Here is a 26508-nt window from a genome sequence, read left to right on the forward strand (position 1 = left end):
ATACTTCCTAGCCAGATATCCTCTACAGACTGCTTGGAAGAAGATGATAATGTCTGTGATCTTCAGATCTCGTTCTTCTTCTAAGTGTGCCAAGACACCAGCTCGGAAAAAGATCTTGCTCTGTCCAATTCTGTATAAGTTGGGGTCCAGTTCTAATGCTCTGATCTAAATGGACAGGCAAGCACATTGTTTTTACATCAATGAAAGGACAATTTTTGTTTCAACTTTTCAGAGTTTTAACAATACAGAGGTATAAACACTTACCATGCGCTCACAGGCTTGCTTACCATCCATAAAACCTTTTGGAATTGCATTGGGAGTAAGGATCTCGTACCTTTAAGTCAAATGAAAAAACACCTTTACATTCAACAATAAGCTACATCAGTATAAACTCACACAGCTATAGTCATCAGGTGCGTGGCTAAGGAATTTCTCCAGAAAGTTTTTCCTTAAGTCCATTTTAGATTGGTTTCCCCTTCCCTAGTATCTTTAGAAAAACATGTAATATTTAACTGCTTCAAGTTCAAGACACTTCAAGACCTCACACGTGGTTTTGAATTTTCTTCCAGTGGGGTTGGGGGAGGAGTGGGGGTGTGAGATGTCTTCAATTATTTAACAAGGAACTTCAACTCATAAAAACTCAAAAGACTGTTCCTGCTGTTACCTCTGTCTGAATTCCTGGAACACTATCCTGTTTGGAAATCCTTGTCGACAAATCCGTATTCCTTCCAAAACACCGTTGCAACGAAGCTGATCTAGAACCAGATGTGGATCCAATTTTCCAGCCTGGACAAAAAAAAAAAAAAAGCATAATTTTTAGTCTTTTAATTTGTATTAAGGAAAAAATGTAGTTTAAGTTTTTCAGGCTACCATCTACAAAGTCAACTGTCTAAATAAGGGGATGTGTGGGGAATACCGAGAAGATATTTGATCAGTGTGAAAACTTCGTGAAACCTGGCTTCTGAGTTCAAAAGGAAGACACAGCACGCGTAACTTAAAATGCATGTAAAGAGTTTAATAAAGAGAAAGAAAGAATTAGAGGAGTGGGCTGTAGTACATACCCTCTTTTCATGATTTGGAATGATGCAGCGAACAAAATTGGGGTTAGTGTTTCGGAGCGTTGCCATCAGTTTGGTGAGAGATTCTTTGTACAGTTGGCCAACAGTACGAAACATGCCCTTCTTGGTCTTGTACGCAGAGCCAAAAGCTGTCTCTGTTATTCCAGTGACCTGATCCAGACCCACAATACGATCCACTGGGGAGGACGAGAGAAAATAATTAAGTGGACTTTAATATTTCTCAGGTACAAAGATAGGCAAAAGGAGGAACAATAGTGCAGCAGCAGAAGCTTTGTGGAACAAATGACAAAGATGCCATCAGTAGGCAAGGCAGTCAGCATGTAGTAGGGACGCTGTGCAGAAGCAGTGGAACCAAAAGCCACAAACTTATACAGCAGAACAGTGTAGCTTTAGTAGGTACAGACTAAAATATCCAGCTCTTTACTTGCAGTTCTACATGACCAGTAAAGCCATTTTCTTTATTTTAAGTCAACTTTTAAGAGATAGAAAGTTGCCTGGAAATGCGAAATTATTTGAATTCTTACAACGCAAAATATTTCTGGGTTGAATATTTGGAATTAGACATCTGTGCATATTTGCTTAAAATCAAGAGTCACTTATGGTAATTATATAGATTAAACCTGAGTTTCACTGAATATTCAAAAATGTTTTGAAACTGTTTATAGAAGAGTTGGAAATAGTGTTATTTCAGTGACAAGAGGGGAAAAAAGTATCTGCCAGACTTCTGCTAGTCTGCGGTTCTGAAAAATTCTTCCAAGTTTTATATACAACTGCAGAGACCTCCCTAGCCAAAAGACAAGTTTCAAAACAGAAAACTGCACACCAAAGCACTTCACAGCTGCCATAAAGTATCAGAATAGAGACTTTTCCTTAATTTTTTGAACATTTTGGGTAATGACCTCTATGGTTTCTTCTTCAGGAGCAAAAATTAGAAATCTGACTGCTATCATTAAAACCTTTAGGCCAAAAACACGAACGTGATTCCGTGTGCATGTCAACAAGTATTTAAACAGCTCACTAAAAAAAATACACAGGTGGCTTAACACTTTAATAATTATAGTTGGCACTTCTTCTATCGAGCAAATACACACCATATATTGGTTATCCATGAAATCCAAGCTGGCCAGCCAGAAACAAGCAACCATATGTAGGCTACGATTTAATTTTGTGAAGTTATCTTCAAATTCATTCAAATCAAAGCAGAGGGAATTATGCTTTGCTACCAGGATTAGTTTTGTATATGAGAAATAAGTGACAATATTTTATTTCGTACTCATAACTCAACTGGTTTTCAAAGGTCTATAAAAAAAGGAAAATTAAAAGCAGAAAAATACAGGGCAACAAGTTTGAATAATCACTTGCAAGCCTGGCATGTAGCATAGAGCAGAGCCCAGACCCTCCACACAGTTTTGAATACAAGATTCTAAGCGGCTTATTAAAGTTAGAATAATAAGTAGGTGGTAAGTTGTTCATAGGATCATATTGCAAATATTTACTTTGAAGCAGAATTCAGTTCTAAACCAGAAATGGGATAGAGATTCCTGGGAATCAGTCTTACAGAGGATGAACATAACAGCTTGTAAATACTAGAAGCACGCACCCACCAGACACCACTAACAACTGGACACCATTCAGCTTTTGTTTGGCCACCTACTTTGTAAAATTTTGGAAATATAACTGTTAATTGTGCATCTTTTGGTTTGCTCTCCTCTGTCCTCCAGCTATAATACAGCTATTTATATTTCAGTGAGGATTATTAAAGTTCAGTGTACGCCTTCCCTATAGGTTAAGAGCAGTCATTGAACAGCATGACTGGACAATCACCCATTGGCTGAAGCCTCTGAACTCAAGCCCTCTAGTAATTACTTTAGGAAACACCACTAGCTTCCTCAAGTATGTCACGTATCATGAGCAGTGGGAGATAAATCCAAGCAAAAATTGCAAGTCTGAAGGCACAACCTTCACATACACATATTTCTAAACTCGGGGAGAGGAATACAAGAAGGATGAGGAAGAAGTTGGATAAAGTATCTTCAAAAAGCCATTCCAAATCAGTGAATTTGTTGATTTCTCAATACCTCAAAAAACATTTGCAGCTTCTACATAGGGAAACAATAAAATTAAGAGGCTTTTAAATAAAAGAACAATTCCAACAAGTCTGGAAGTAGTTTATTTCACTCACTACCCCTGCTACAACTGCAGCACTCATTCTGATACTTCAATATATTCTTCAGCTCTCCTCCCAAAAAAATACATCCACGTTCTAAAATGTTCCAGAGTTTTGTCAATGTTGGACTGCAGAAAGAAGCTTGATAGTGTTACAAAGCTTATGCATTCTCTCAAATGCTTGGAGCTACCAGAATTATCACTTAAGAAGCAATTCTGCATCTCAACATGGAACTAGGAAGCAACAAACCTTTTTATCTGCAATGCTTAAATGCAATGCATAAAATATGCTATATGTATGCAGCAGCAACTGAAGAGGTATGCACTCGGAGACCGTTTGCCTTGTGGAGGGATACCTAAGTTCAGCATGAAATGAAAAGTTCATGCAAGCCTACGAGCAAAAATGGTTTTCCTGTAGATACAACAGCCCTGCCTTTAATAGGCCTACTGTTTTTATATCCATTCACCTGGTGGATCATGAAGACCAGTAATACTGTCATAGAAACAGGCTCTCTGAATATTCTGAATCTCTAAGGCAGAGAAACAGCAAAAACAGAAAGACAGAAGAGCAGATACACAAGACACTTCAGTTAGTACACAGAACAGGGTTATCAATTGCAAACAGACTTAACTGTGCTACAAAAGCAATTAGGCCACAACACATTCCATGCACATTTCAGTTATCTGGGGAAGCAGGTTTTGCATATTTAGACCAAAACACTTTTGCTTCTGTGCGTGTACTCAAAAGGGAAGGAGCAGATCCCCGACCAAAGAGCTCTTTATATATTCATTAAAACTGCTCTCTGTAGCTGAACCAAGTAAGTATTCCTGAGAATAAGAGGGGAACTCAGTATTAACCTACAGCATCATCTATATCACAAGATTAATTTCCTCCTGGAATAAGAAACTACAAGATTTTATTTACATGCCACAGTAAATAAATCTAATTAATATACTCTGATGTTAAAAACTAGAATAGAAAAGTCCTTTTAAGTATTTATTTGGCTATTTCTGCTTCCTGGGGTACTTTGGTAAAAATGTTGATAACTACTTTAAGCTGATGTGCAGGTAGCCTAGCTGAACAGCAGCGTACAGTTAAAATAGGAAAATATTGCATTTGATTTTAATATGCAATACCTAAGCACTAGTATGTCTGTTAATGAGTTTTACTTTAGGAGATGCAAATTTCCAGGATATGACCCACCACTGCACAAGAAACAACTGTGCTGGTGCTCACATAAGACAACATTTTAAAGGTCCTTCCCAACAAAAATTATGATTCTATGATTTTATTAACAGCAAGTACCACTACAGCTGTTTACACTCAGGACTTAACTGCAGCAATTCAAACTAAGAGTTTTGGACAAGATTCTACAGATGAAGTTAGACACGGGGCAACAAGTAGTAAGTGAGTATCAGTTCAAATAATGAACATGAGAAGCAGCTACTCAGAAATGGTACATGTGCAAGGGACCAGAGGTGCAACCCAGCTTCCTTGTTGGACTTTTGGTGCTAAACAGTAGAGAAAATGCTGTAGATATTTACAGCATAGAGGTGGAGGGTGAGGAGGGAACAGGCACAAAGAAACTAACTCATCCAGCAAGGTACAATCACTAACAACTTGTGTACTCAGAGCATGATCTCTTACCATCCTTCCAAAGCTCTGCAACAAATTTGTCAGAAGACTGGTGCAAGAGTGTAGCCACATTGTCATTCAGGGGGTCCATATTCTTCATCAACCACTCATCTGCCTTGTAGTCTACCTGTAGAGCAGGCAAGTTGTACATGATCAGACAGACCATCAGTTTTAAATTTACCAGCATTAAAAAAAAGCTTTCAAAATACTATACTGATGTTTTCCTCCTATTCTCTTCTTGATGTTTGCTTGCTATGAGTTTGTTGTGCCTCCTTAGAACTGTTCAAAGTACCACAAAAAGTTATTATTCTTTTGAAAGAGTAAACGGGAGTTTTCTTAAAAATTGAGCAATCTGACTTTTTGCTTACTAATAGCTGGTATACATTTTCAGCCTAGTGTTATTGCCAAAATAAGGCTTCACTGTTCAGATGTAAAAACAACTCCAGTATAGATCCTAATTACTTTATCTAAATTACTAGAGAGTAAATTAAGGATGTGCTGCAACATGACTTTTTTTTTTAATTTCACTATAGCAATTATACTTAAACACTTTGTTCTATAAAGAAAACAAACAAAGCTCTTATCTTGAAAGAACCAATTCTGTGGTTTGCAATTAAGCTATAGCTCAGCAGTTGAAAACTCAACGCTGCCAGCATGGTTTCAACCCAACCCAAAAGACAGCCCTAAAATTCCCCACGTCCAATAAGACCTCTATGTAGACTGGCATGTTTTTGCTTCAAACAAACTGAGTTTTTTTATTTTTAAATAAGGGCTTTGGAGGTAAAGCCACATTTAAATGCTTCCAGCATCCAAAACCAAATCAGATCATCATCTTAGTACTTCTTGCAGGAAAAGCTATTCTACAAACGATTCTAGTTTTGAAGGAAATATATATTCTGATTGAAAATTGAAAAGTGCCTTCTGTCAGAGGAAGATACACAATGCAGTGCCAGCATCCCAGAGATGCCCACTCGGTTTGGCACAAGTAAAGCATTCTTCAGCACAATTACTTCCTAGTAGTCAGGCACCAAGCTGGTTTACTTCATTTTGATTATCCCAAAGTAACCTTTTGTTTCACAACCAACCTACTATTAACTGCAGTAACAGTAATGATTTCATTATTTATAATTTGCTGTTTTAAATACTGATACACTAAAATGTGTAATTTATTTATTTCACTTTTTGCTACAATTATCTAGTTGGCACCAATGGATAGAAAACAAGCCATTAGTACTTTAAATGAAAATAAATGATGGCTCTTAGCCATTCGCACAGTTTATTCTAAATATCAGGGCAAAAACGGGTACTAGGGTTAAGCTTTAGCTATTTATGAAACTAATTACATAGCACAGCCCCATGGAATAAACCTGGTGATCATGAAGGTTCCACAAAATGCTGACAAGAACTGCAGAGTTATTTCATGGACCTGTTCACATCACAGCTGAGCGCCATCCCTCAACGGGAGAGTAAAGATTAAACTAACAGTAAAACCAAGAAGATGCCAGCTTACCTATAAAAGGGGATATACAGAAAATCTTATGTGAACTGAGGAGATGAAAGGAAGAGTGTACTGACACAGCTCTACTTCAAGCACTATCATCAACTTGGAAACACAGATATTCAGAACAGATCCCTTTCAATACAAGTCCTGAAAAAACTCACCTGTAAGACTTGACAACAAATTTAAAGGAAACTGAAATATTTGCTTAATTTAATATTGATTTACGTTTTTCAGTTCTGTCAATTTGGTAACAAGAGTTCCATCAGAGCACTCCTGAATATGTTCGAGAAAATGAAGCAAGGCCACGCTCCTGCACAAGTATTTCTAAATTTAGTAGCTGTACCACGTAGTACTTTCCCAAAACCAACATTTCTAAGCAAGTATTTAACATTTAACCCTTACCTTCCCTGCATAGTGAATAATGCAGAAATCTGCTTTGTCCTTTAGCTGTCTTGGCTTTTGGAATTTGGAGTGGGTTCCTTGCTCTTGGACCAATTTTTCCACAAATGTCTTGTCAGTAGCTTTAGGGAACCAGCATTCTTCATCCAGTAACGCTAACACACCAGGAGGATTGGCCTGAAATTCAATTGGATTTAATCTGTGTTAATATTTAATATATTTCTTTTAAATTTTAAGATTTAAAACACACCATCGAATGCCACAATAAATTGTTTAAACTGATTCAAATTTGATTTAAATTAAAACGAGCCGTGGGGGAGTCCAGTTCAATGAATGACATTATGACTGGTTCAAACAAATTCATTCCAATGTATACTGGAGCCAGACATGGGTGACCTGATCTACTGCTGACTAGAGCCTTGCTTTGAGCAGAGACTGGAATAGATGACCTCCAGAGTTACCTTCCAAACACTTCTGTGACATGCACATACACAGCAGCTCATCCACACCTCCCCAGTAGTTAATGTCATGCTTTAATGTGGGCTAAACTGAAGACAATGATCCCTCCCAGCCACTCGATACTGCTGTGGCAGCCACCGAGCCTCCCCGTGCCAAGCCCTGTGTTGATATCCAGTAGCAGCATCCAAAGAGATTCAGCAGGCTGAACTTGAGCAGCCAGCATAGTTTTATACACTCCCTCTCTTGCCATACAATTTAAGAACTCTGCTTGAAGGTTTGTTTATTCTTAGAGTGAAGTAGGGAACAAGCAATGTCTGCATTTTGCAGCTGTAGAATTGACAGGAACATTGTTCCCTGTTTCCCCAGGAAGACAGACTGATGTACACAGGAAAGCAATGGAAAAAGAAAAGAGTTTATAGTAATTTATACTTCAAAAGTTCCTAGTGAATGTGAAGTTTACACATTTGAAGAGAGATGTGCCTACTACATGGCATCACATTTACAGAACAATTCTGAACGCAGTGACATTTGCTTTAAAACAAAAAAAAAAAAAGACACAGTTTGATGCATTTTAGGATATTCACCTCAGCATCTGCATCCTAAAGCATCCACACTTATAATCTCAGGCATTCTGGCAAAGATTTTACATTCCAAGGAGGCAGAACTTTCTGAACTTCCACACACAAATTGCAAATCTTTGTTAACTGAAACAAGATTTCCCTTTTCCTTCTCTAAAGAAAAACAACAACGGGGCTCATCAGCTTGTCTGCTCTTCAGGATGCATCATTGGCAGCTTATGTGTATTCTAGAATACACACACAGAAATGTGGAGAGTAGTACCTGCAGCGCCCTAGGTTTAATTTAAAAGGTCATAAAATAGTTTTGACAGCATAGTTCTGAGGTGTGAAGAATTATAACTTTCAGGAATGATGATCTTCGTTATCCCCCATCCCTCCCCCAGCCCAACGGCTCCTCCTGCTCTTTGAAGTCCTCTTCAGCTTCCATATATTGAGCAGCCAGAAGAATACGTTAAAAAGCAGTGATCAAGATACTGCTTTCTTATTCGCAAGGCAGATTTATGGGGAAAACTCTACCCTAAATGAAGTTTCAGGAAATTTTGCTATTGATCTTAAATGAAAAAAAGTTTACAGTAAGTCTTGAAAAGCTTTCTAACCGAGCCACCCCTGTAAAGCTCCTACAATGCAACGGCATTGTTTAATATGAAAGTGACAGGACTAAAGACTTCTTTAGTACTAGGGAAAATAAAAGTATAAAAATCACAGAATCCCAGACTGGTTGGGGTTGGAAGGGACCTCTGGAGATCATCTAGTCCAACCCCTGCCAAAGCAGGGTCACCCAGAGCACGTTGCACAGGGTCACGTCCAGGCGGGTTTGAATATCTCCAGAGAAGGAGACTGCCCCCCTCCCTGGGCAGCCTGTGCCAGGGCTCTGGCACCCTCACAGGAAAGAAGTTCCTCCTCATATTCAGATGGAACTTCCCATGTTTCAGTTTGTGCCCGTTGCCCCTTGTCCTGTCACTGCGCACCACTGAGAAGAGTCTGGTCCCCTCCTCTTGACACCCACCCCTAAGGTATCTGTAAGCGTTGATAAGATCCGCCCTCAGTCTGCTCTTCTCCAGGCTAAACAGCCCCAGCTCCCTCAGCCTCTCCTCGTAGCAGAGATGCTCCAGCCCTCTGACCATCTTTGTAGCCCTTCACTGGCCTCTCTCCAATAATTCCTTACCTATCTTGAACTGGGGGGCCCAGAACTGGACACAGTGCTCCAGATGTGGCCTCATCAGGGCCGTGTAGAGGGGCAGGAGAACTTCCCTTGAACAGCAGCTTAATATCTTTAGCTCAGTGTTCTACCCTAACATCAGGGCAAAATCCCTTAAGGATAAATCCTTTCACTAATACATGGTATTTTAGACTCTGGATTTCAGCCTTCAAGTTAATTCACTTTTTGTGACAGCTCTGCAAGAAATCTCTGTACAGTCCTACAATCTGCAGGCAGTAAAAGACAAATCCATACATGGAACCTCTTCTCCTTAGAGCATTATTAATGCACAAACTTACAGGTCTTTCGATTAAGTCAATGCAAGGCTGCAGATCCAGTCCAAAGTCAATGAAATTCCACTCTATACCCTCCCGTTGGTACTCCTCTTGCTCCAGGATAAACATTGTGTGGTTAAATAACTGCTGAAGCTTCTCATTGGTGTAGTTAATGCAGAGTTGCTCAAAGGAGTTCAACTACAAAAATAACATGAGTAAGCAAGAATAATTCCGTGACAGGATTTATCACATATCTGGAAGGCAAAAATTTGACCTTACAAGGAAATTCCTCAAAACTCTGCAACATTCAAATATATTGTGAACTGGAAAACGCATTATTCAAATATCTCATGTTCCATGTTACATGTAATTAAATAATGTATAGTAGGAAAAACCATCACGTATAAAAGAACAATTTAGACTAAAGTATAACTTTTTGACACTAATTTAGGGTTGTCAAAGCATTTGCAGGCTACAAAACAAACCCCCCCTGCAGCCTTGGAACATGCATGCATTAAGTGGCTCTACACAGTCCTGAACACACATTAACAGGGAAAAGAAAAAGCTGATCAGCAGCGTTTTGAAGTACCTCGAAGATTTCAAATCCAGCAATATCCAGAATGCCAATAAAAGACGCTCCCTGTCGTTTGGTCCTGTCCAAAGCTTTATTAATGCGGTGAACAAGCCAGCGGAAGAGGCGCTCGTAGGTGGCCTTTGCCAAAGCTTCCACTGCAAAGTCTGCCTGAAAACCCAAACAGGAAAATTTATTTACCCTGGAGAAGTCATCAAAAGAACACAGACATGGATGTTATCACAAACAACTAAGTAACAGAAGAAATTTAATGGAGTTAATACCTCTGAGGAATGAAAACAAGCAGTAGAAACAGCATGCAGTTTAATTAATGTTATGAAAAATTTGGTTTTAGACTGTTCCATAAAAAAACCCAAAAGCTTTCTGTGCATTTGATACAACAATTACATTAAAGGATGAAACCAGCAGAAGGTCAAGGAAAAGGTTTCTTCTATTCTACCGTTGATTTTTACCATATAAGAACATTTAATAAAGACAGTAAGCTTAAACAAAGTTGGTGGTAGTCCACACTTAATTCCATTTTCTTTATTAAGAGCTAATCAGGATGAGGTACAGTTTTCATTTCATCTTTAAAGCACCAAAACTTACTTGTTCTTTGGTCTGGGCTTTCTGAACGTAGTCTCTGCCAACCTTGATGCGCGGGGTCAGTATGGCCCGGGTGAACTCCATCACGTTCATTCCCAGTAGATGGCAGAGTTTCTGTGCGACTGGAGATCAAAGTAATCAATGGAAGCACTTCAATCCTCCACAGCAGCCAGCAACAGCGGTGAAACGAGGTACTGACACAGGCTGTCACATGCCAGCTTAAAAATTGAACTGCCATTGGGAATAGCAGCCAAGGAGATGCACTTCTGTGCTGTGGACATCCTACCCTATCACCCAGCCCGCGTCCGCAGGGCTTCCACCTCAAACGCCGAGGGAGGTCTCTACAGAAGCACACCACTGAATTTTCTTAGGGGGGGTGAGGAAAAGACTAGATTTCATGATATTGCAGGGAAGGCATGTAACAGTCCATAGCCCACGTACAAGCGTTCATTTTGTTACTTTAATAGGGAACATTCATTTCCTCATCTCCAGAAAAAAAAGCACAGTATGAGGACATCACACATCAACTCCATCATAAGAAAGGTTGCTTAAATCTGTTTCAACTTAGGCAGGTATGCCAGTGTAATGCTTCTATTACAGACTATATCAAAATACGTTGTTTAAACTATTTAAAGCATGGGGTTGAACAACAACACAAGCAGCGGCACACGTTCTTTAGACAGCATGTGTCTCCTGGTGTCACGTTCATTATTTGAAATAACACATTACCCACACCATCGTTTCATGTTCTTGCTGCACCATTCTCTCTTTCTAAAGAAATTTTCCTGTAGGTTAGGTGCTTAGGATTCCATACTTCTAAAAATGAAAGTGACACTAAAGGTATGTTTAGGTCCAGGTAAGTATTGCCCTTTAGCAGGCACACTACCCAGTAACTACCGTAACTCCTTGTCTTTGTAACCTGACAGCTCGTTGTTTTACTGTCAAAATGAAAAAAGCTATTTTTACTAATCAGCATTGGAAAATAGATTTTTAATACCAATATATAAGAGCCTCCTCTGCATTTTTTTTTATTTTTTGGCTGGTATTAAGAACACTACTAATTGCTCTTAACATTGAGATTCTCTCTCTGGCCATACATCATTAGAAGGATGCACGAATCAACACAACTCGATCAGTAAATTAGGGCAGCATCACAAATTGAACACTGCTTTCACCTTAGTGAAAGTACAAGAGCATTTCTGAGCTTTGAGTATAAAATACACATCAGCACAACAGATAAAACCTACAACCTCAGGTGTCAAGTGGCAAGTGTTGTTTTGTTTTAAGATCCTGACAGCAAGAACTTGAAAATATTAAGGGGCCACGAGCATCAGCTTGGTACCGTGGCATAATGAACACTATATAAAGGATCTCACAGTTTTTAAGGAAGGAGGGTTTTTCCCCCCATGCAGTACTCCAAGCACCACACTCAGCTCCTCTTTCACGAACCTGTGACAAGGAATTTATTCTCCCCACCTTTCCAGTTTGTAACAAACCACAGCTTAGCTAACAATAATAACAGTAAACCATAGCACAGGTAATACTAAAAATCATATCCAATTCAGACACTGAAGGAGGCTGCAGCCATCAGAGGTCTGACTGAAGGAAATTAAACCATTTTCAAGTCAAAGCTCTATCAGTCGTAAGGGTAGCACTGGTTCACACCATTTGAGCTTGATTAATCTTGCACTTTAAAAAAAAAAGCGTAATTCATTTTGTTTGTTTATAACTGAGGAAGGTCAATTTAAAAGGTGCGACTGTAGAAAGCCCTGCCTATCCTGACTTGTCTTTTATTACTATTGGGGTTTGGATACAAAATTCTGCATTATTATAAAGCAAAGATGCTTCAACGATGACACGAGTTGTCCAGTATGAACTTTATGAGGTTGTCGCTGAACCTCTGCCCTTTCAGCAGAAAGGCTTCTCCCATACCTGGTAAGCATGAAAGAGTTCTCTAAATACAGCTTCTCCCTCCTCTTCATCCATGAAGGCTATATGGCTTTCTTGCCATCTCTTGCATCTATACTTGAAACAGGCACTTGTTTATCTATATTTATTATCTATAATGTAGATATTCTTTTGCAGGTTCACATCTCCACTACCCACACAAATTCCTTCCCATCTATGGAGACACTAACCCAACCTAGCTCCGACACAGGCCTCTAAATGAGATGAATTGCTATAAAGATGCCCTTATTTCACTGGAGAACACCAGGGAAACCCGTTACAGTGAGATGTGACAATACAGATGGCAAGAAGAGAGAGAGAAGTTTCACTCGGTGTCTTGAGAAAGATGCAATGACAAAGATCACATAAGCAAATAAAATGAGTTTTAAATACAAGAGAACAGAAACTTGCTTTAACTATGACCTGAGCTTTTCAGCATCTTCGCTTTATAATTCAAGATTTTGTATGCGGTATTATAAATATCCAACAGTATCAATTTATATTAAATATTATAATTCAGAATTTATGTCCAAAAAACAATGGTAATACAACAAAAGTCAAGATAGTCAGCAAGTAAGAAGCATCTGTATCTTTCTACATCACACCACCTAAATGGACAACGATTCAGTTGTCTAAGCTGGAAGTAAAATCCCCAAAAAGCTAATCATAAAAGTCCTTTCCAACCAAAACAATTCTAAGATCATCAAGTCCAACCATTAACCCAGCACTGCCAAGGCCACCACTAAACCATGTCCCTCAGCACCACATCTACACGGCTTTTAAATCCCTCCAGGGATGGGGACTCCACCACTGCCCTGGGCAGCCTGTGCCAATGTTTGACAGCCCTTTCCGTGAAGAAATTGTCCCTGATCTCCAATCTAAACCTCCCCTGGCACAACCTGAGGCCATTTCCTCTCGTCCTATCGCTTGTTACCTGGGAGAAGAGACTGACCCCCACCCCGCTACACCCTCCTTCCAGGCAGTTGCAGAGAGCGAGAAGGTCTCCCCTCAGCCTCCTTTTCTCCAGGCTAAACACCCCCAGGTCCCTCAGCTGCTCCTCATCACACTTGTGCTCCAGACCCTTCACCAGCTTTGCTGCCCCTCTCTGGACTCCCTCACTCAACCTTTTTTTCCTGACTGCAAAACTCCAAGTGCCAACTGCCAGCCAAATGGCGAGTCAACAACTACAGAACTTTAATCCATACCTGCTTGCTGCAGCGCTTTGGGCAGCAGGCCACCACCCTGACAAATGACAAAAATTTTGGACGTTGCAAGCAACCTACACGCACAGCAATTCAGGACAAATACAAAATGAGACACTGACAAGAATTTGAGTTGTGCGTGTGCAGCAGGTCCTGTGAATGACGGTTCTTACTGCTCTTTCCACTGATGTCAGCTCTCAAAGCTGACTTTCCATGAGAGCACTTAAAAGGCTGGTACTGAAATACTAAACTAAGAACCTGAGATTTGCTTGAGCAGCTACCTTTTTCTGTGAAGAAATACACTCCTGAAAATGCTGATCACACTGGAGGTACTAACTGATAAATTAAATCTCAGTCACACTGCCATGCCACTTCAGAAATCAGATTCTTCTAACTACAGCATTCTTATGTTCAGCCATTTCACTATGGAAGTTGTGCTTGGCTCCAGGGCTCTTATCATTGGCAAGAAAACTGCTGTCAAGAACCAAAGAAAACAAACTGATTTAAACATGCACTTTTTCCTAGTGCTCAAGTCTTTGTAGATAGCAATAAACGAGACTACAACTGAAAGACTTGTTCAAAGTTTATAAGTAATGCAAACAGCATAAATTCTGTTGATGGATACTTAAATTGGTCTGCATTACCAGAATGGAAGGGGAGAGTTTTAATAATTGCCCGTTGGCTACTACCATAGTGGTCATGGCCTCTCTTTGGCACCGGACGCTATGAAGGAAGCTCAGAAGACAGCTCTGTACTCTTAAAGATACGCACGAAACAAACGGCAGGAAGAAAACTACAGCACGAGTTAAGGGAAGCCATACAAACGGGATCAACTTACCAGTGTTCTCTGGCATAGAAGCTTGATCGGTATTTCTCTCCTTCTTAAAGGAAATATTTCCAAATTGTAGCACTGAAGACACCACTTTCAGCATCGCTGTGTTAACGAAAGGCATATGCAACAGTTTAATTGAAGAGGGCTTTAATTCGACTCTAGCTCATGTTAAGCAAACATTTATGCAGGCTGTCAAGACACTGAAGCAAGATTAAATTTGGTGACATTAAATTCGCAAGTGTGTGTGCACGCAAGAGAAAAAAGTAGACTTTAAAAATCCAAAAGGCTTGATAACTTACACAAGATCTCATCATGCGAAAATCCCATGATATGCATGGCTTCCATAGTCTCCTGAAAGTTATCCTTGTCTTGTTGCCCAGGAATGGGGATGTAGCCATTAGATAAAAATCTGTAATTGTTAAATCCTTCAAGGAGCAAGTCAGCTGTATCGGGGGGAAGGGGAAGAGATAGGAAAATAAGCTGCAGAAATGCTGTTCACACCCACCTGTACTCTGTTCTCACTGAATGCACAAACTGTGCTTTATGAAATCAGTTTCTCAAATATGGCTACAAGCCATTGTACCAGCTTCTGAAACTCTAAAAATATGGGTGTACCTTAGAAGCTGAAGCCAGATTCCCAGAATCTCTATCTGTAGCAACCCACATTAGCTCTTTAATGCACTAAGCCTGTAAAGAGAACGTTACCTGACTCAGATTTAGCATAATCTCAAATCCCTATTTGGGATATCCTAAAAGCAGCATCTCTGTCGAAAGGTAACAGACACGGGCAGAAATGGAGTTAGGTATTGATGATTACCACATCAAGGATGCTAAATACCAGTTTATCTAACGCAGGAGAAGAAAGAGTGGATCAATTCTCTGATGTCTGTACCTTTGTATCGTTCACTTATCACAACCTAACAGAAATTCCCAGTTACCAAGGAAAAAAAAAAGAGCAGGAGATACCAACGTAGTACTGCAATGACTAAAGAAAGCCACAAGGTTTCACTATGTCTTGGTAAAATGGCTGCTTTTCCACCCAGTTTGAAGGCATGGTCCAGAACAGATACGGCTGTCACTGCTGACCAGGTTTGTCATTTATCAGCTGGGAGCACTGCAGTTTCAACCCAGTGATTCCCAGCCAGAGGCTGCCCAAACTGGACTTTGTCACACAGGAGCCGTTTGCTTGACACACAACAAGTTGTTTGACAGCGTACTTGATAAAACACAGAATTACTTCAAAACAAGCCACCTGGCTTTTCATTCTTCTGTTAGGACACACTGCTTCAAGGCCAAAGAACAGTTCAAATGCGACTGTGTTAACACCGAAATAACTAACGCGGCACGCAGAAGCACCGGGTTTACGAAAGGAGATTCTCAACTTACACTTCAGGTGTTCTCCTGCTCCAGCTAGGAGTTGATAGAAGATATGAAATGTCCGCTCATCTTTAGCCTGACGAACAGCACGAGACTTTTCCAACAAGTCTGATTAAAACTAGTCAAGGATCGTCTACAATTTTTGGTTAAAAACATCCAATGCAACCAAAAGTTTCAAAGCAGGCTATATAGAACTTTAATAGTAATGACAGGACCATGTCCAATATGAACTTTCAGTAACTTTAAATAAGAGATTTCAAATTCAGACTGGTAGAAGCTTACATTTAATTTCAGCAAACTGATTTCTTGGATGTTGTCTGCATTTCCCTGCTACATGCAGTCAACAATTGTCTATATTGGATCAGCTGGAGTCTAAGTGAGAGGGGGAGCTGGCCATTCTTCTTCAATCACTTCTTCTATTCAGGTCATAGCTGAACTCTTAATACCAAAACCCCAGCAGCTGCCCAACTCAAAAGTACTTTATCTGAAGTGAATTTGTAATTTCTTTCAAGTGCTGCATTTTTTACACACAATCTGCACTGCCTTTAAATAGCTCCCAAATTCAATTTATGCAGCTGACAGTGTCTAATAAGCTGCCATAAGCTGTAATGTTATTTAAGGTTTTATTTCTTGATATTCCATATTGTAAAACAAACTGGGACAGGGATTTGAAATGACACAGGTTACGAGCAAGGATGAGTTCTTGTGATGAAGAAAAAATTCCCTAAGAGTTAAGTCATCCTGTTTTCACAAAGCTCTAGGCAAAATAATTCATCTGAACTTTCACAAAAGCAAAAACTGCCTTCATTCCTGTGCTGTGCTGAATGAAAAAAACCTCATTTATCATTAAAGCATATTTTGAATAACTATAGATCTTTCCCAGCCTTATTGGGAAGTTATATTTTGTGACAGTTCCAAACATTCAATGCACTTAAAATTAAGCAGCTTAACTCACAGCAACAGAATGAAAGCTTAACTTCAGCACTGTTTATGATTAATACTCACATGATATTGTTTATTAAGTCTTCCAATTCAATAATTTTATGACCACACTATTGCTATTCCCCCAGAAAACAGGCTAAACAAACAAAAAGAGTTACACACACGTTATTTTTAGTATAAAGAAAACAACTTTAGAGAAGGGCTTTCAGTGCAAGTATTTTTACTTGTTCTTACGCAATCATAAATAAAAAGGAACCTTAAAGCTAAAACTGAATTAGGCTTCGGTATTAATTGCTAGTAGGTCTCGTGTTATTGAGCCTACGCCGGTGTCTAGAAGACCTAAGTAAAGAGAAGGTGTCCCAGCACTTAAAGCTCTATCACTTTATAACGAGCATCACCTCCTTCCTGGCGGAGAGCTAGAGCTGCTCCTGCAGCGCTGACAAGAGCAAACCCAAGCTTTTGGCACAATACAGCAGCTCAGCTTCTGATGAGGAAGGCGTCTTTTCTAGAAATGTTCATATTTAGAAAAATGTGTTATTTGACATACCCTGTTTTTAAGGCTAGTCTGAAAATCTAGCAGATTTCAGAGTGCTAAATTTCGGAGTATCCGATTTCTACTCACGAGGAAGCAGGCTGACTTTGTGATATTTGATCGGCTATTTTGAAACAAAGGAAGAGATGGATGTTGTCAGAGGAATGCAGAAATGTGGTAACCTTTCACTGCGTTCCAATGAATTCTAGGGTTAAAAGCAAAACAATTGGGAAACTTGTATTTTACAGTGATGTAGCATGAAGTAGGATACATGTCTCAATGTTGGCCCCAACAATATAACCAGTAACATCAAAGTTAATCCTAATGAACTTGCCCTGCAAAGAAAAAGAGATTTTTTTGTAATTACTAATTTTTTATGAAGACAACAATACTTAAAATGTAAAAAAGCACAATCCTACTTGCATTCACATAACAAGCTTTCCACACAAGTCCAAATGAAATCTTTTCCCTTCAATGTGATCAGCCATCATTTCGATGGAATACGTTAACGCTGCACACAAACACTTTTTAAAGATTAAAGAACAAGTATTCTAGAGATGTTTGTAATCAAGACTCATGAAAAACTTTTCTGAAAGTGAAGCTTGTTTTCTCACACAGACAAAACACACTGTCTAAGGCTGAAAGCAACCCTGTGATTTTCAGTGCACACATTTCTATAGCAAACTTATTGGTGCCTAAAGGTGCTTCATCTGCAGCAATCCTGAAGCCCAGTGTGGTGCCCAGCCCAGCCCATCACACTCCCACTCCCATTGCCCAAACCAGGATGGCTGCTGTCTGCACGGCCTCTCTTTTCCAGCAGTGGGTAAAGGACGGACTGAGAGAGAGACAATATACCCATTTCTTTCACGTACGTCTCCTTTTCTCCACAAAGAGCACATTTCCCACACGTAGAGCAGCTCTTGGAAAGAAAGTGGTAGCAAGTGGATATATTATACCAGTTCTAAGCCACATCAGTTCCCCAATCTGATTTGTCACTTGGCTACACACATTTCCAACAGGACAACAGGCTCCAGCTTGGAGTTGGACCACTTTTAACAGCACCATTACTGTATTTCAAGTTTGTGCTCATGGAAATGTTAGGTATTCCCCCGGCTGCAAACATGTGAAGAAACCAGTGGGAACTCCCAGTGACCACACTGGGCTCTCCATTTTCATTGCATCCATTTTCTACAGCCCTCTGTCCACATACAAACAGGTTTTGGAGATCAGGGAGCATCACAGCAGTTTGCTAACAACTGTTTAAACGCTTCTTTTGATGGTATCTGCCCAAAGCTACCTACTAATATCTTTTGTGGAGGCCTTCGGAAAGCGCTCTTACAATCAGCATCCAAATCCTCCCTTGCCTCGGGTCTGACCGATTACTGCTATTAGTGAATTCCTGTTTGGCAGATCCATTCAGCTCAGGGACTGTACTAGTGATTTCAATATTATTATTCTACTCTACAGGCTTGTAGAATACATGTATTCTAACCATGGCCCAACCTAGTAAGTGTATACTGGGGGGTATATTGCCATGCTGAAGACTTAGGCCCGAGTAAGTCGCCGCAGTCTTTTGAGCTATCACAACCTCTTACCAGCACACCCCACCCTTCTCGACCTCCCTGAAAGAAACCCATTCATGTCAAAAAGATTTCTGCGCACAAGAGTGACCAAGTTTCTTCCCCCAACCATACCAGTGAATCCAGAGAAAGGCACAACCTACCTACCAGTCTTATCTTGAGTTAGTCTCAGAGCAAAGCAACTGCTCTGTGACTGTGGGTTGCACACCTTCAACTCTAAGTGATTTCTCCAAGTTTCAAGAAAACGGGTAGAATACTTTAAATAAGCTTCAATGGTTACTGCCCACTGCTTAATCTGCAGTTTGGTTGGAAAGCCAGTGGCACTAAAATGACTGTGCCAAGGAACAAGGCTTGTTTTCAAGCCTGCCCTGTCAGGGACCAGCACTTGAACTCAGATTTCTGAGTATGAAGAAACAGAACACTAAGCCCAGCTTGTAAGCAAAGCATTTATACTTTTTGCTCAGTACCAATTCCAGAAAGCTATATTTACAGCTGTCACAAAGAATGAACTGACATTTTACTGAAATTCAGCCAACAGACTAGATATACAACGCATGTGTCAGCACCAGCATGTCAAGAATGGCAGCTGATGACTTTTTACCCAGAACAGGTACCACAGAGCCTTCTCAGAATGACATGGCTGGAATTTGCCATGTTACATGCAAAAACAAACATGAAGCATTCCATAAAGTCTAGTCAGTGGCTTTTTCTGATATAATTCAGAACCACTTTACTCTGTTTCACCCTTAAAAGTTATCTGATTTCTGCTGTCAAGTTACCAGTTCCATGAACAAAAATAATTGAGAGGAAATGCAGTCATTAAATGAGCTGACACATCAGAAGAGGGGACCCACACGCTCCCTGCTTCAAAGTTCAGTCATCACTGAAGTCTGTACTCGAGAGGTCACTTATCTAGTTCATCTTCTTAAAAGCAAAATATTAATACATCCTTTTAGCTAGCACTGGCAAATCTTGCTATGAGATCTTTAATTTATCAGTTGGAGACTGTAGTGGTGGTGATCTAACAACTGAATTCTGTTTACACTATCATTATAGCACTAAAGACACGGCTTTAAAAACCACATCAGAAGGAAGCATTTAGGTCTCAACCCAGATATGAACCCAGCAAGCCCGCTCTCCTATCCACTGCAAACTAGAGACTTTATTTCCTGAAACACAAGAGAACTGCCTTTGGTAAAAGAAAAAAAAAATTGTTTTGACACTAGCCTTATTTCAGTCCTATCTGGTACGATCAGCAAGTAGGGAACAGGTTGGCATCCTCATGCTGCATGGTGAAGACTGTCAAGCCTGTATGGGCTGAACGACAGTACTTCTCACTTGGTGGGAGGATATATACTTTTTAAGTCAGGTTTTAAAATGGTTCTTACTAAAGATTATTTTTTCTGCGTGAGATGACACCATCTGGAGTGCATTATACTTGCTGCTTTATAAAAATAGGGCTGGAGCCATCTGAGCGATTATGTCCGCGATGGCAATGCAGACTCCAATATAATACAAACCAGATGCTAACATCTTTTAAGAAAAAAGTATCTTCATTAAATTAGTACAAGCTTTGATGAATTCAAGACGTGTAACAAAGTAGAATCATTGTGCAGTGAAACCTGTTGATGCTATAAATCCTACACCCAATATATATAAGCCTGAAGCAATATTGTAAATAACGTGGCTATAAAATTATCAAAGTTGAATTTCTACAGTACTCTGCTCTGCTTTCTTGATTGAAAAGGCTATCTAAGGGATTTACTCAGACAGTCTTCCAGAGTCCTTATCCTTGGAGCCGAGTTCATACGTTATAAATCTAAGCAACTGTTGAAACATCAAGGCAGCCAAGAAATCTTTCATTTGTTCTGTAAATTTTAGTTTTGTTCTTGCAAGAAAAAAGATTTAATACCTTCTGTACAGTTTTAAAGTTGTACTAAAAACATCTTTTTTTTTTTTTCTTTCAGAGGAAAGGAAGTTTTAAGTGGTAAATAGCTATTCAACCAGAGTTCCACGACTATTTTTAAAACAATGGAACACATCAAAAGTTGTTATCTGCCACTGAAACAGTATGTGAACAGAAGGCACTGACCCAACAGAAACATCAGCCAGCTCCAAGAGTGCCCAACACCTCGAGTAAGTCATACTGTCTTTTTGACTTTCCTTCAGTAAATCAGTCGGACAGAAGAGCATGGAAATTTATAGAGATGTTTATATGTAATTTTGTGCTTTTTTAAAAATTAAGCATGTTCACTCTAAATGTACCAACTGATAAAGTCATAGCTATTGCCAAGAAGGCTACACAGCCAAATCCCATGTCGATGCCATGCTCCTTCATACTTTATAGTAGTCCAGCAGTGATTTGGGCACGCAAGCCAGTTTAGCTCTACGGCACAGTTTTTTTTGTTGTTCTCTGAACTGTCAATTCAAGGATGGTGAAGGTAGAAAATGGATAAAATAAAAGCAAGTTTTGCCAAGAGCCAGGGAGGATGCATCTTCAGTAACCCCACCACAACGCAGAAAGCATTGTAAGAGAACCTGAATTCGTGGAGGAAAGAGAACAAAGAGAGCTTCTGATACTAATCAGATAAATTCCTAAAGAGGGAATTTCTCCATAAACAGTAATCCCGATTTACAGACTCTAAAGAGAAAAGGAGTAACTCACAAAGCGGGAGGAGTTGTCATTTTTCACTGTCTTTGCATTCCCGAAGGATTCCAGAATGGGATTCGCCTGAAGAAGCTGACGTTCCAGTTCCCCCTAAAAACCACACAAACAGAAAAATAAACAGCCATAAGCACGGTGCATGGGCCATTAAGGGTTCCTATATTCTGCTTCTTCCTGTCAGGCATTTTACCCAGGTGGTGGCAGTGATACCACCTTCAGAAGGGGGTTATCATTTTTCCCCTGACTTCTAACTCCGCTGATAGTCTCCTCCATCCAGTGAAGAACGTGTTTGGGGTTTTTTTCTTGATTTATTTTGTGTTTTGTTTTTTGTTTTTTGTTTTTTTTTTAAAACACACACACATACACACACAAACAGAGCAGTGACCAAATAGGACTTAATGGATGTTGAAAATAATTGAACATGGAAAAGAAAATTCACATTTAGGGCTAATGAAATTACGCACAGACTTCGAGTGCTTAAGTGGAAAAACTAATTTAACTGTTTTCAGATTTTAGTGCGAGGTTATTCTTAAACTTCCTGTTCAGTGATTTGATAATATAGCTACTTTGCTATATCTATTTTCAAATTTACTTTCAAATCAGTGAAATACTCGCTTTCAATCAGCCAGACTTTCATATCATTGCAACATCTCTGACCTGAACGCACCTGAGAAGCATGCCAGAATGGGAACTGAGCAACACCAAATACAAAGATCATTTTCAAATTGCTCAATTCAGCCAACATTGCTCAGTATGTTTAATGCATTTTTTTTTTTTAATGTTTCTTTAAGTTCAAGCCAATGGATGTAGAAATCAAAGTACTTATCGCAAGGAAATTGCACAACAGCTTTTACAATTGCTGTCCATGAGGAGGTCTGGTAACAAACAGTGTCTGTGCTGCTTCCATAAGCCCAGGAGGCATGTATGGACATGGGAAAATATGGTATTGCCTTCCTGCTCAGAAGGAGAGGTTAAAACAAATAAAAGAAAGTGAAGCTGTCTGGAATGTAGTCTCAAAAACTTGACGTTTGTGTTCATAAACTTGCTTTTTCCAATTATTTATAGCAAAGATGAATAAAGGCCTCAGACTGAGCACCAAAGAATGGGAAACGTCAGTCTCTTAAGGCTTCCACACGAGGTCAATTCTTACACAGGAATTTTTACGATTCACTAGTTAACACCTAAAATAGGCTTTTATTTGTATATTGAAATATGTTTCAAATCTTCCTGGAAACTAATGGCTGCTCGTTCTTTAATGTGACCTCAAGTTATCTGCTCCAAACTTGTTTACTTCCAAATATATTCCCTTTGGGACTACATATTCTCTGAATTCTGAAGTAACTAAAGAAGAAATAAATGTGAGAGTCGTAGCCTGGAGCACACTACACAGGCCACAGCGCCTATACGTTAGCTCTGCCAACATTACAGTTCTCAGGAGCACTTTTAAATCGACAAAAAAAATCCACAATTGGAGAAAAACTAGATCCCTGTTATAACCACTATACGCACGTCTGCGATTTATATTAAAGTTTCCGATGTAAACACATCGGGTAGTGGGGAAGCATTTGCTCACACCATTCCTCCCGTTCCCCTCTCCCAACCACGCTGTCAGCTCCTCCTAAGACACCAAGGACAAAAATGAGAAGCTTGCTTACCAGGCTGTACACAGCTTGAAATAAACCACATTACGTATATTAAACGCAGCAAGCGTGTCACAGCTTACATTGCAAATTCCAGCTATTCTGGAAAAGAAAGCACACTTCAAAATGTGACTTCTCCACAGAACAGTGCTGTGCTACTTGAAAGCATCTCACTGCAGGCACGCTTCGTCCATGCTTTAAAGTGCTTCCGTGTACTTAATAAGTCGGTAACAACTGACTGTAGTGAGTGTGCTCTGGAACAGAGGTGACCTTATGGCAGTCTACAACTACCTGAAGGGAGGTTGTAGTGAAGTGGGAGTTGGCCTCTTCTCCCAGGCAACCAGCGATAGGACAAGAGGACACAGCCTCAAGCTTCACCAGGGGAGGTTCAGGTTGGACATTAGGAAGAATTTCTTTTCAGAAAGGGTCATTAGCCATTAGAAGGGGCTGCCCAGGGAGGTGGTGGAGTCACCATCTCTGGAGGGGTTTAAGAAAAGCCTGGACATGGCACTTAGTGCCCTGGTCTAGTTGCCATGGTGGTGTCAGGGCAATGGTTGGACTCGATGATCCCAGAGGTCTTTTCCAACCCGAATGATTCTGTGATTCTGTACCATAACCTTAATTTGGTTTTGCACAGAGGAACTTCTGCAATGCATCGTAAAATAATTTTACTCCAATTCTCCAACTGAATGCAAAAAGTTCTTAGTAGGACATTTTTACAATCATGTCTGAGGATTTGAAGAAAAAAAAAAAACACAACACAACATTCAGTTGGGTCCTCAGATGTGGGTGAAAACCGTGAGAACGAACGGAGCGATCGCAGCCTAGCCAGGCTCTGTGGTTTGCACTCGCGAGAAGAGTTGTAGTAGCCATTACTGAGAAACAGCAAACCTTTCACACCATGTTAAACAGCTTCTGATTTAGTAGTTTTCATTTTTAGACTGCTTCACAGCCAAAAAAAAAACAAGTCTCTTTTTTAGAAGTGTTCAGTGTTTTGGAAAGAGTGTCAATTTGGCCTACAGGCATATCTCCTGCAGAGGCATCTAAACAGCACTTGGAAAAAGCAGTATTGTGGAAAAAAGTGAAGTCATGCAGTATTTCATGCAGGGCAACATTAAGATAAGGACGGGTTATTGTCTCAGTTTCAGAAAAACCAGCACCCCAGTGATTCGGTTCGCTGTGAAGCCTGGGTGAGGCAGGGAAAACTACATGCTACTCACATACAACAGGGATCCACTCTGTAGTTCAAAATGACATTGAAACAGAAATGTTAATGATTATGGTTTACGCAATACCAACACTTCTGGATTAGTACGTTTCCACCGATATATTTAAAATTTGCCAACAAACGGTTTATTTCAACCCTGACATACTAACTCTAAGCAAAAGGAGGGTTAAACTAAACACTGCTCCGTCTATTTTTGGAACAGAGAAATATTTTAGTGAAAACCCTTAGAACTGACTGAGGTTTGCAAGGAGGGAGGATGAGGTTAAATATTAAGAATGTCTGTAACTTCTGAAAATGAGACCGTGGGCTCAGATGCACGATTGGGTTACAGAGGTTTAACGAGTTACCACACACTAGCAAAGGCATCACAGCTGTCCGTGTGATTTCTTTTTCCTTCCAATACACCAGACCTAACTTGAAGTTTCTTTTATTATTTTCCTTTCCACCACAGTTTAAGCTGCACTACAGTCAGCTTTCAGGAAAATGTAAGGGGAAGAATTCAACCAGCTAAACTCATGGCAGCTTCTTCAGTTACCAAGCCTTGGTTACACCATACAGAGCTGTTGCAAAGCTTTTTCTTTATTTAAAAGCTCATGCCCATGACAAAAAGGCATCACTTACCAGCTCAGGTTAGAGTGGAGCACTTATCTTGCATAACACGTGGCAGCAATTGTTTATCTCTTTCCACAGTCTCACCCTCAACTTCCACCTAACCCTCCTCTTTATGCTCCTTCACACGCCCGCTCCGTAGCGCTGGGAGTACCACAATCCCTGCTCACGTACAGGGAGGGGGTCTAGAACAGACCAACTGCCGCTGCCCAGGGGAAGAGAGGGACTAGGGGCGCAGGAAACAGGCAGCGTTATCTGCACGGTGGCTCCAGCCAACCTGAGGAATAGGAGCGGCTGAAGCTCTAACATTAATTCAGGCAGCAACGCTGAACAGATACCACATCGCTCACACCACTTATCCTAGGAAGTCAGGGGAAACGGGATTTCAGAAGACAGTTGGTTATGCCAAGCCTTTTACCCTTGAAATCAAAGTCTTTATCAGGTTACCTGAGAAGCTATAAAAATATTCAAAAAAGTAGGTTAATCAAAAGAATTTTGTAGCTTCTATTAGTCTCTTATTTGGTACTTTGTTCAATAGTAAAAAAGTGTTCTGCTCTCTCTGAGCAGCACATTAACCACATACCCACAGCACATGGGAGAAGGGCAGCTAGAGAGAGGGTGAACCTTTTGCTTCAGGACAGAGTAACTCCTCTCTAAAGTGGTGAGAAGTGCTTTGCCATGCTGGGGAACTTGAGAACTGTTCACTAGTCCTCTCTCTCAAAGCCAGTTAAATGCTTACAAAGTTTACTGTTAGCCACATACCTCGACAAGAATTCCCACAAGTTATAAATACAAATCGACAAAAAATAGAATATACATCATTTCACCTACATAACTTTAAAAGCATAAAGAAAAACACTTGCCTGATGTTTCACGGGTTTAGGTGATTCGGGCTGTTCGTTGCAAACAAACAAACGCATATGTTAGCAAGCGAGCATTCCAGCTGCAAGTTACATCCCCAGCTATTAATGTCAGTAGGTTTAGTTTAACTACATACTCACTTCATAGGAACTGTTTAGATTACTCTCAGAAAAGGCGTTATTCACTTGTCATTGCATGCGCAAAATACTAAAACCTGTGTTTATGCAAAGGACTAATTCCAAATAAAACACGGGATGACAGAGGGGGCTTGAGCAGCAAGGAAAAAGGGCAATAGTTTAGTTACCTGTGCGCTGCTTTCCATCGTTTTGCCAAACAACAAACAACAAACTCACAACACCAAGTAACTCTCTCTACAGCCTTAGTCACTGCAAGGTGGTTTTGTATGGATAAGATGAGGGTTATCCTTCAAAAATCAAAAGGGTTATGAAAGAACGAAGAGGAAAGCGATACTTAAGGAGTCTGGGGTTTTGTTTTTGCACTGTACTTCAAGTATTTAAGAAATACAAACCTATAATTGAGACAAAAATTTTGTTTCTTTCTTTCAAGAATGACCATCCACATTAGGAGAAGCAAAATCTTAAGACACTGGAAGACCTTCAAATTT

At 40.0% G+C, this 26508-nt stretch overlaps 1 protein-coding gene across 2 annotated transcripts in view; it reads right to left on the minus strand.

Annotated features, from left to right (window-relative positions):
* MYH10 (myosin heavy chain 10) overlaps positions 1 to 26508 on the minus strand; it is a 107157-nt gene that overhangs the window by 24051 nt on the left and 56598 nt on the right. For both annotated transcript variants that reach the window (XM_068413506.1, XM_068413507.1), the window contains 14 exons: positions 21546 to 21638; positions 17572 to 17635; positions 15836 to 15934; positions 14749 to 14892; positions 14456 to 14551; positions 10472 to 10590; positions 9881 to 10033; positions 9316 to 9489; positions 6785 to 6958; positions 4894 to 5008; positions 1062 to 1255; positions 665 to 786; positions 265 to 334; positions 5 to 165 (listed from right to left, as the gene is read on the minus strand). In XM_068413506.1, coding sequence (XP_068269607.1) covers positions 5 to 165; positions 265 to 334; positions 665 to 786; positions 1062 to 1255; positions 4894 to 5008; positions 6785 to 6958; positions 9316 to 9489; positions 9881 to 10033; positions 10472 to 10590; positions 14456 to 14551; positions 14749 to 14892; positions 15836 to 15934; positions 17572 to 17635; positions 21546 to 21638 — 1778 coding nt within the window. The remainder of the gene's footprint in view (positions 1 to 4; positions 166 to 264; positions 335 to 664; positions 787 to 1061; positions 1256 to 4893; positions 5009 to 6784; positions 6959 to 9315; positions 9490 to 9880; positions 10034 to 10471; positions 10591 to 14455; positions 14552 to 14748; positions 14893 to 15835; positions 15935 to 17571; positions 17636 to 21545; positions 21639 to 26508) is intronic.

The sequence above is a fragment of the Nyctibius grandis genome, chromosome 15 (assembly GCF_013368605.1).
Source record: "Nyctibius grandis isolate bNycGra1 chromosome 15, bNycGra1.pri, whole genome shotgun sequence".
Classification (NCBI taxonomy): domain Eukaryota; kingdom Metazoa; phylum Chordata; class Aves; order Nyctibiiformes; family Nyctibiidae; genus Nyctibius; species Nyctibius grandis.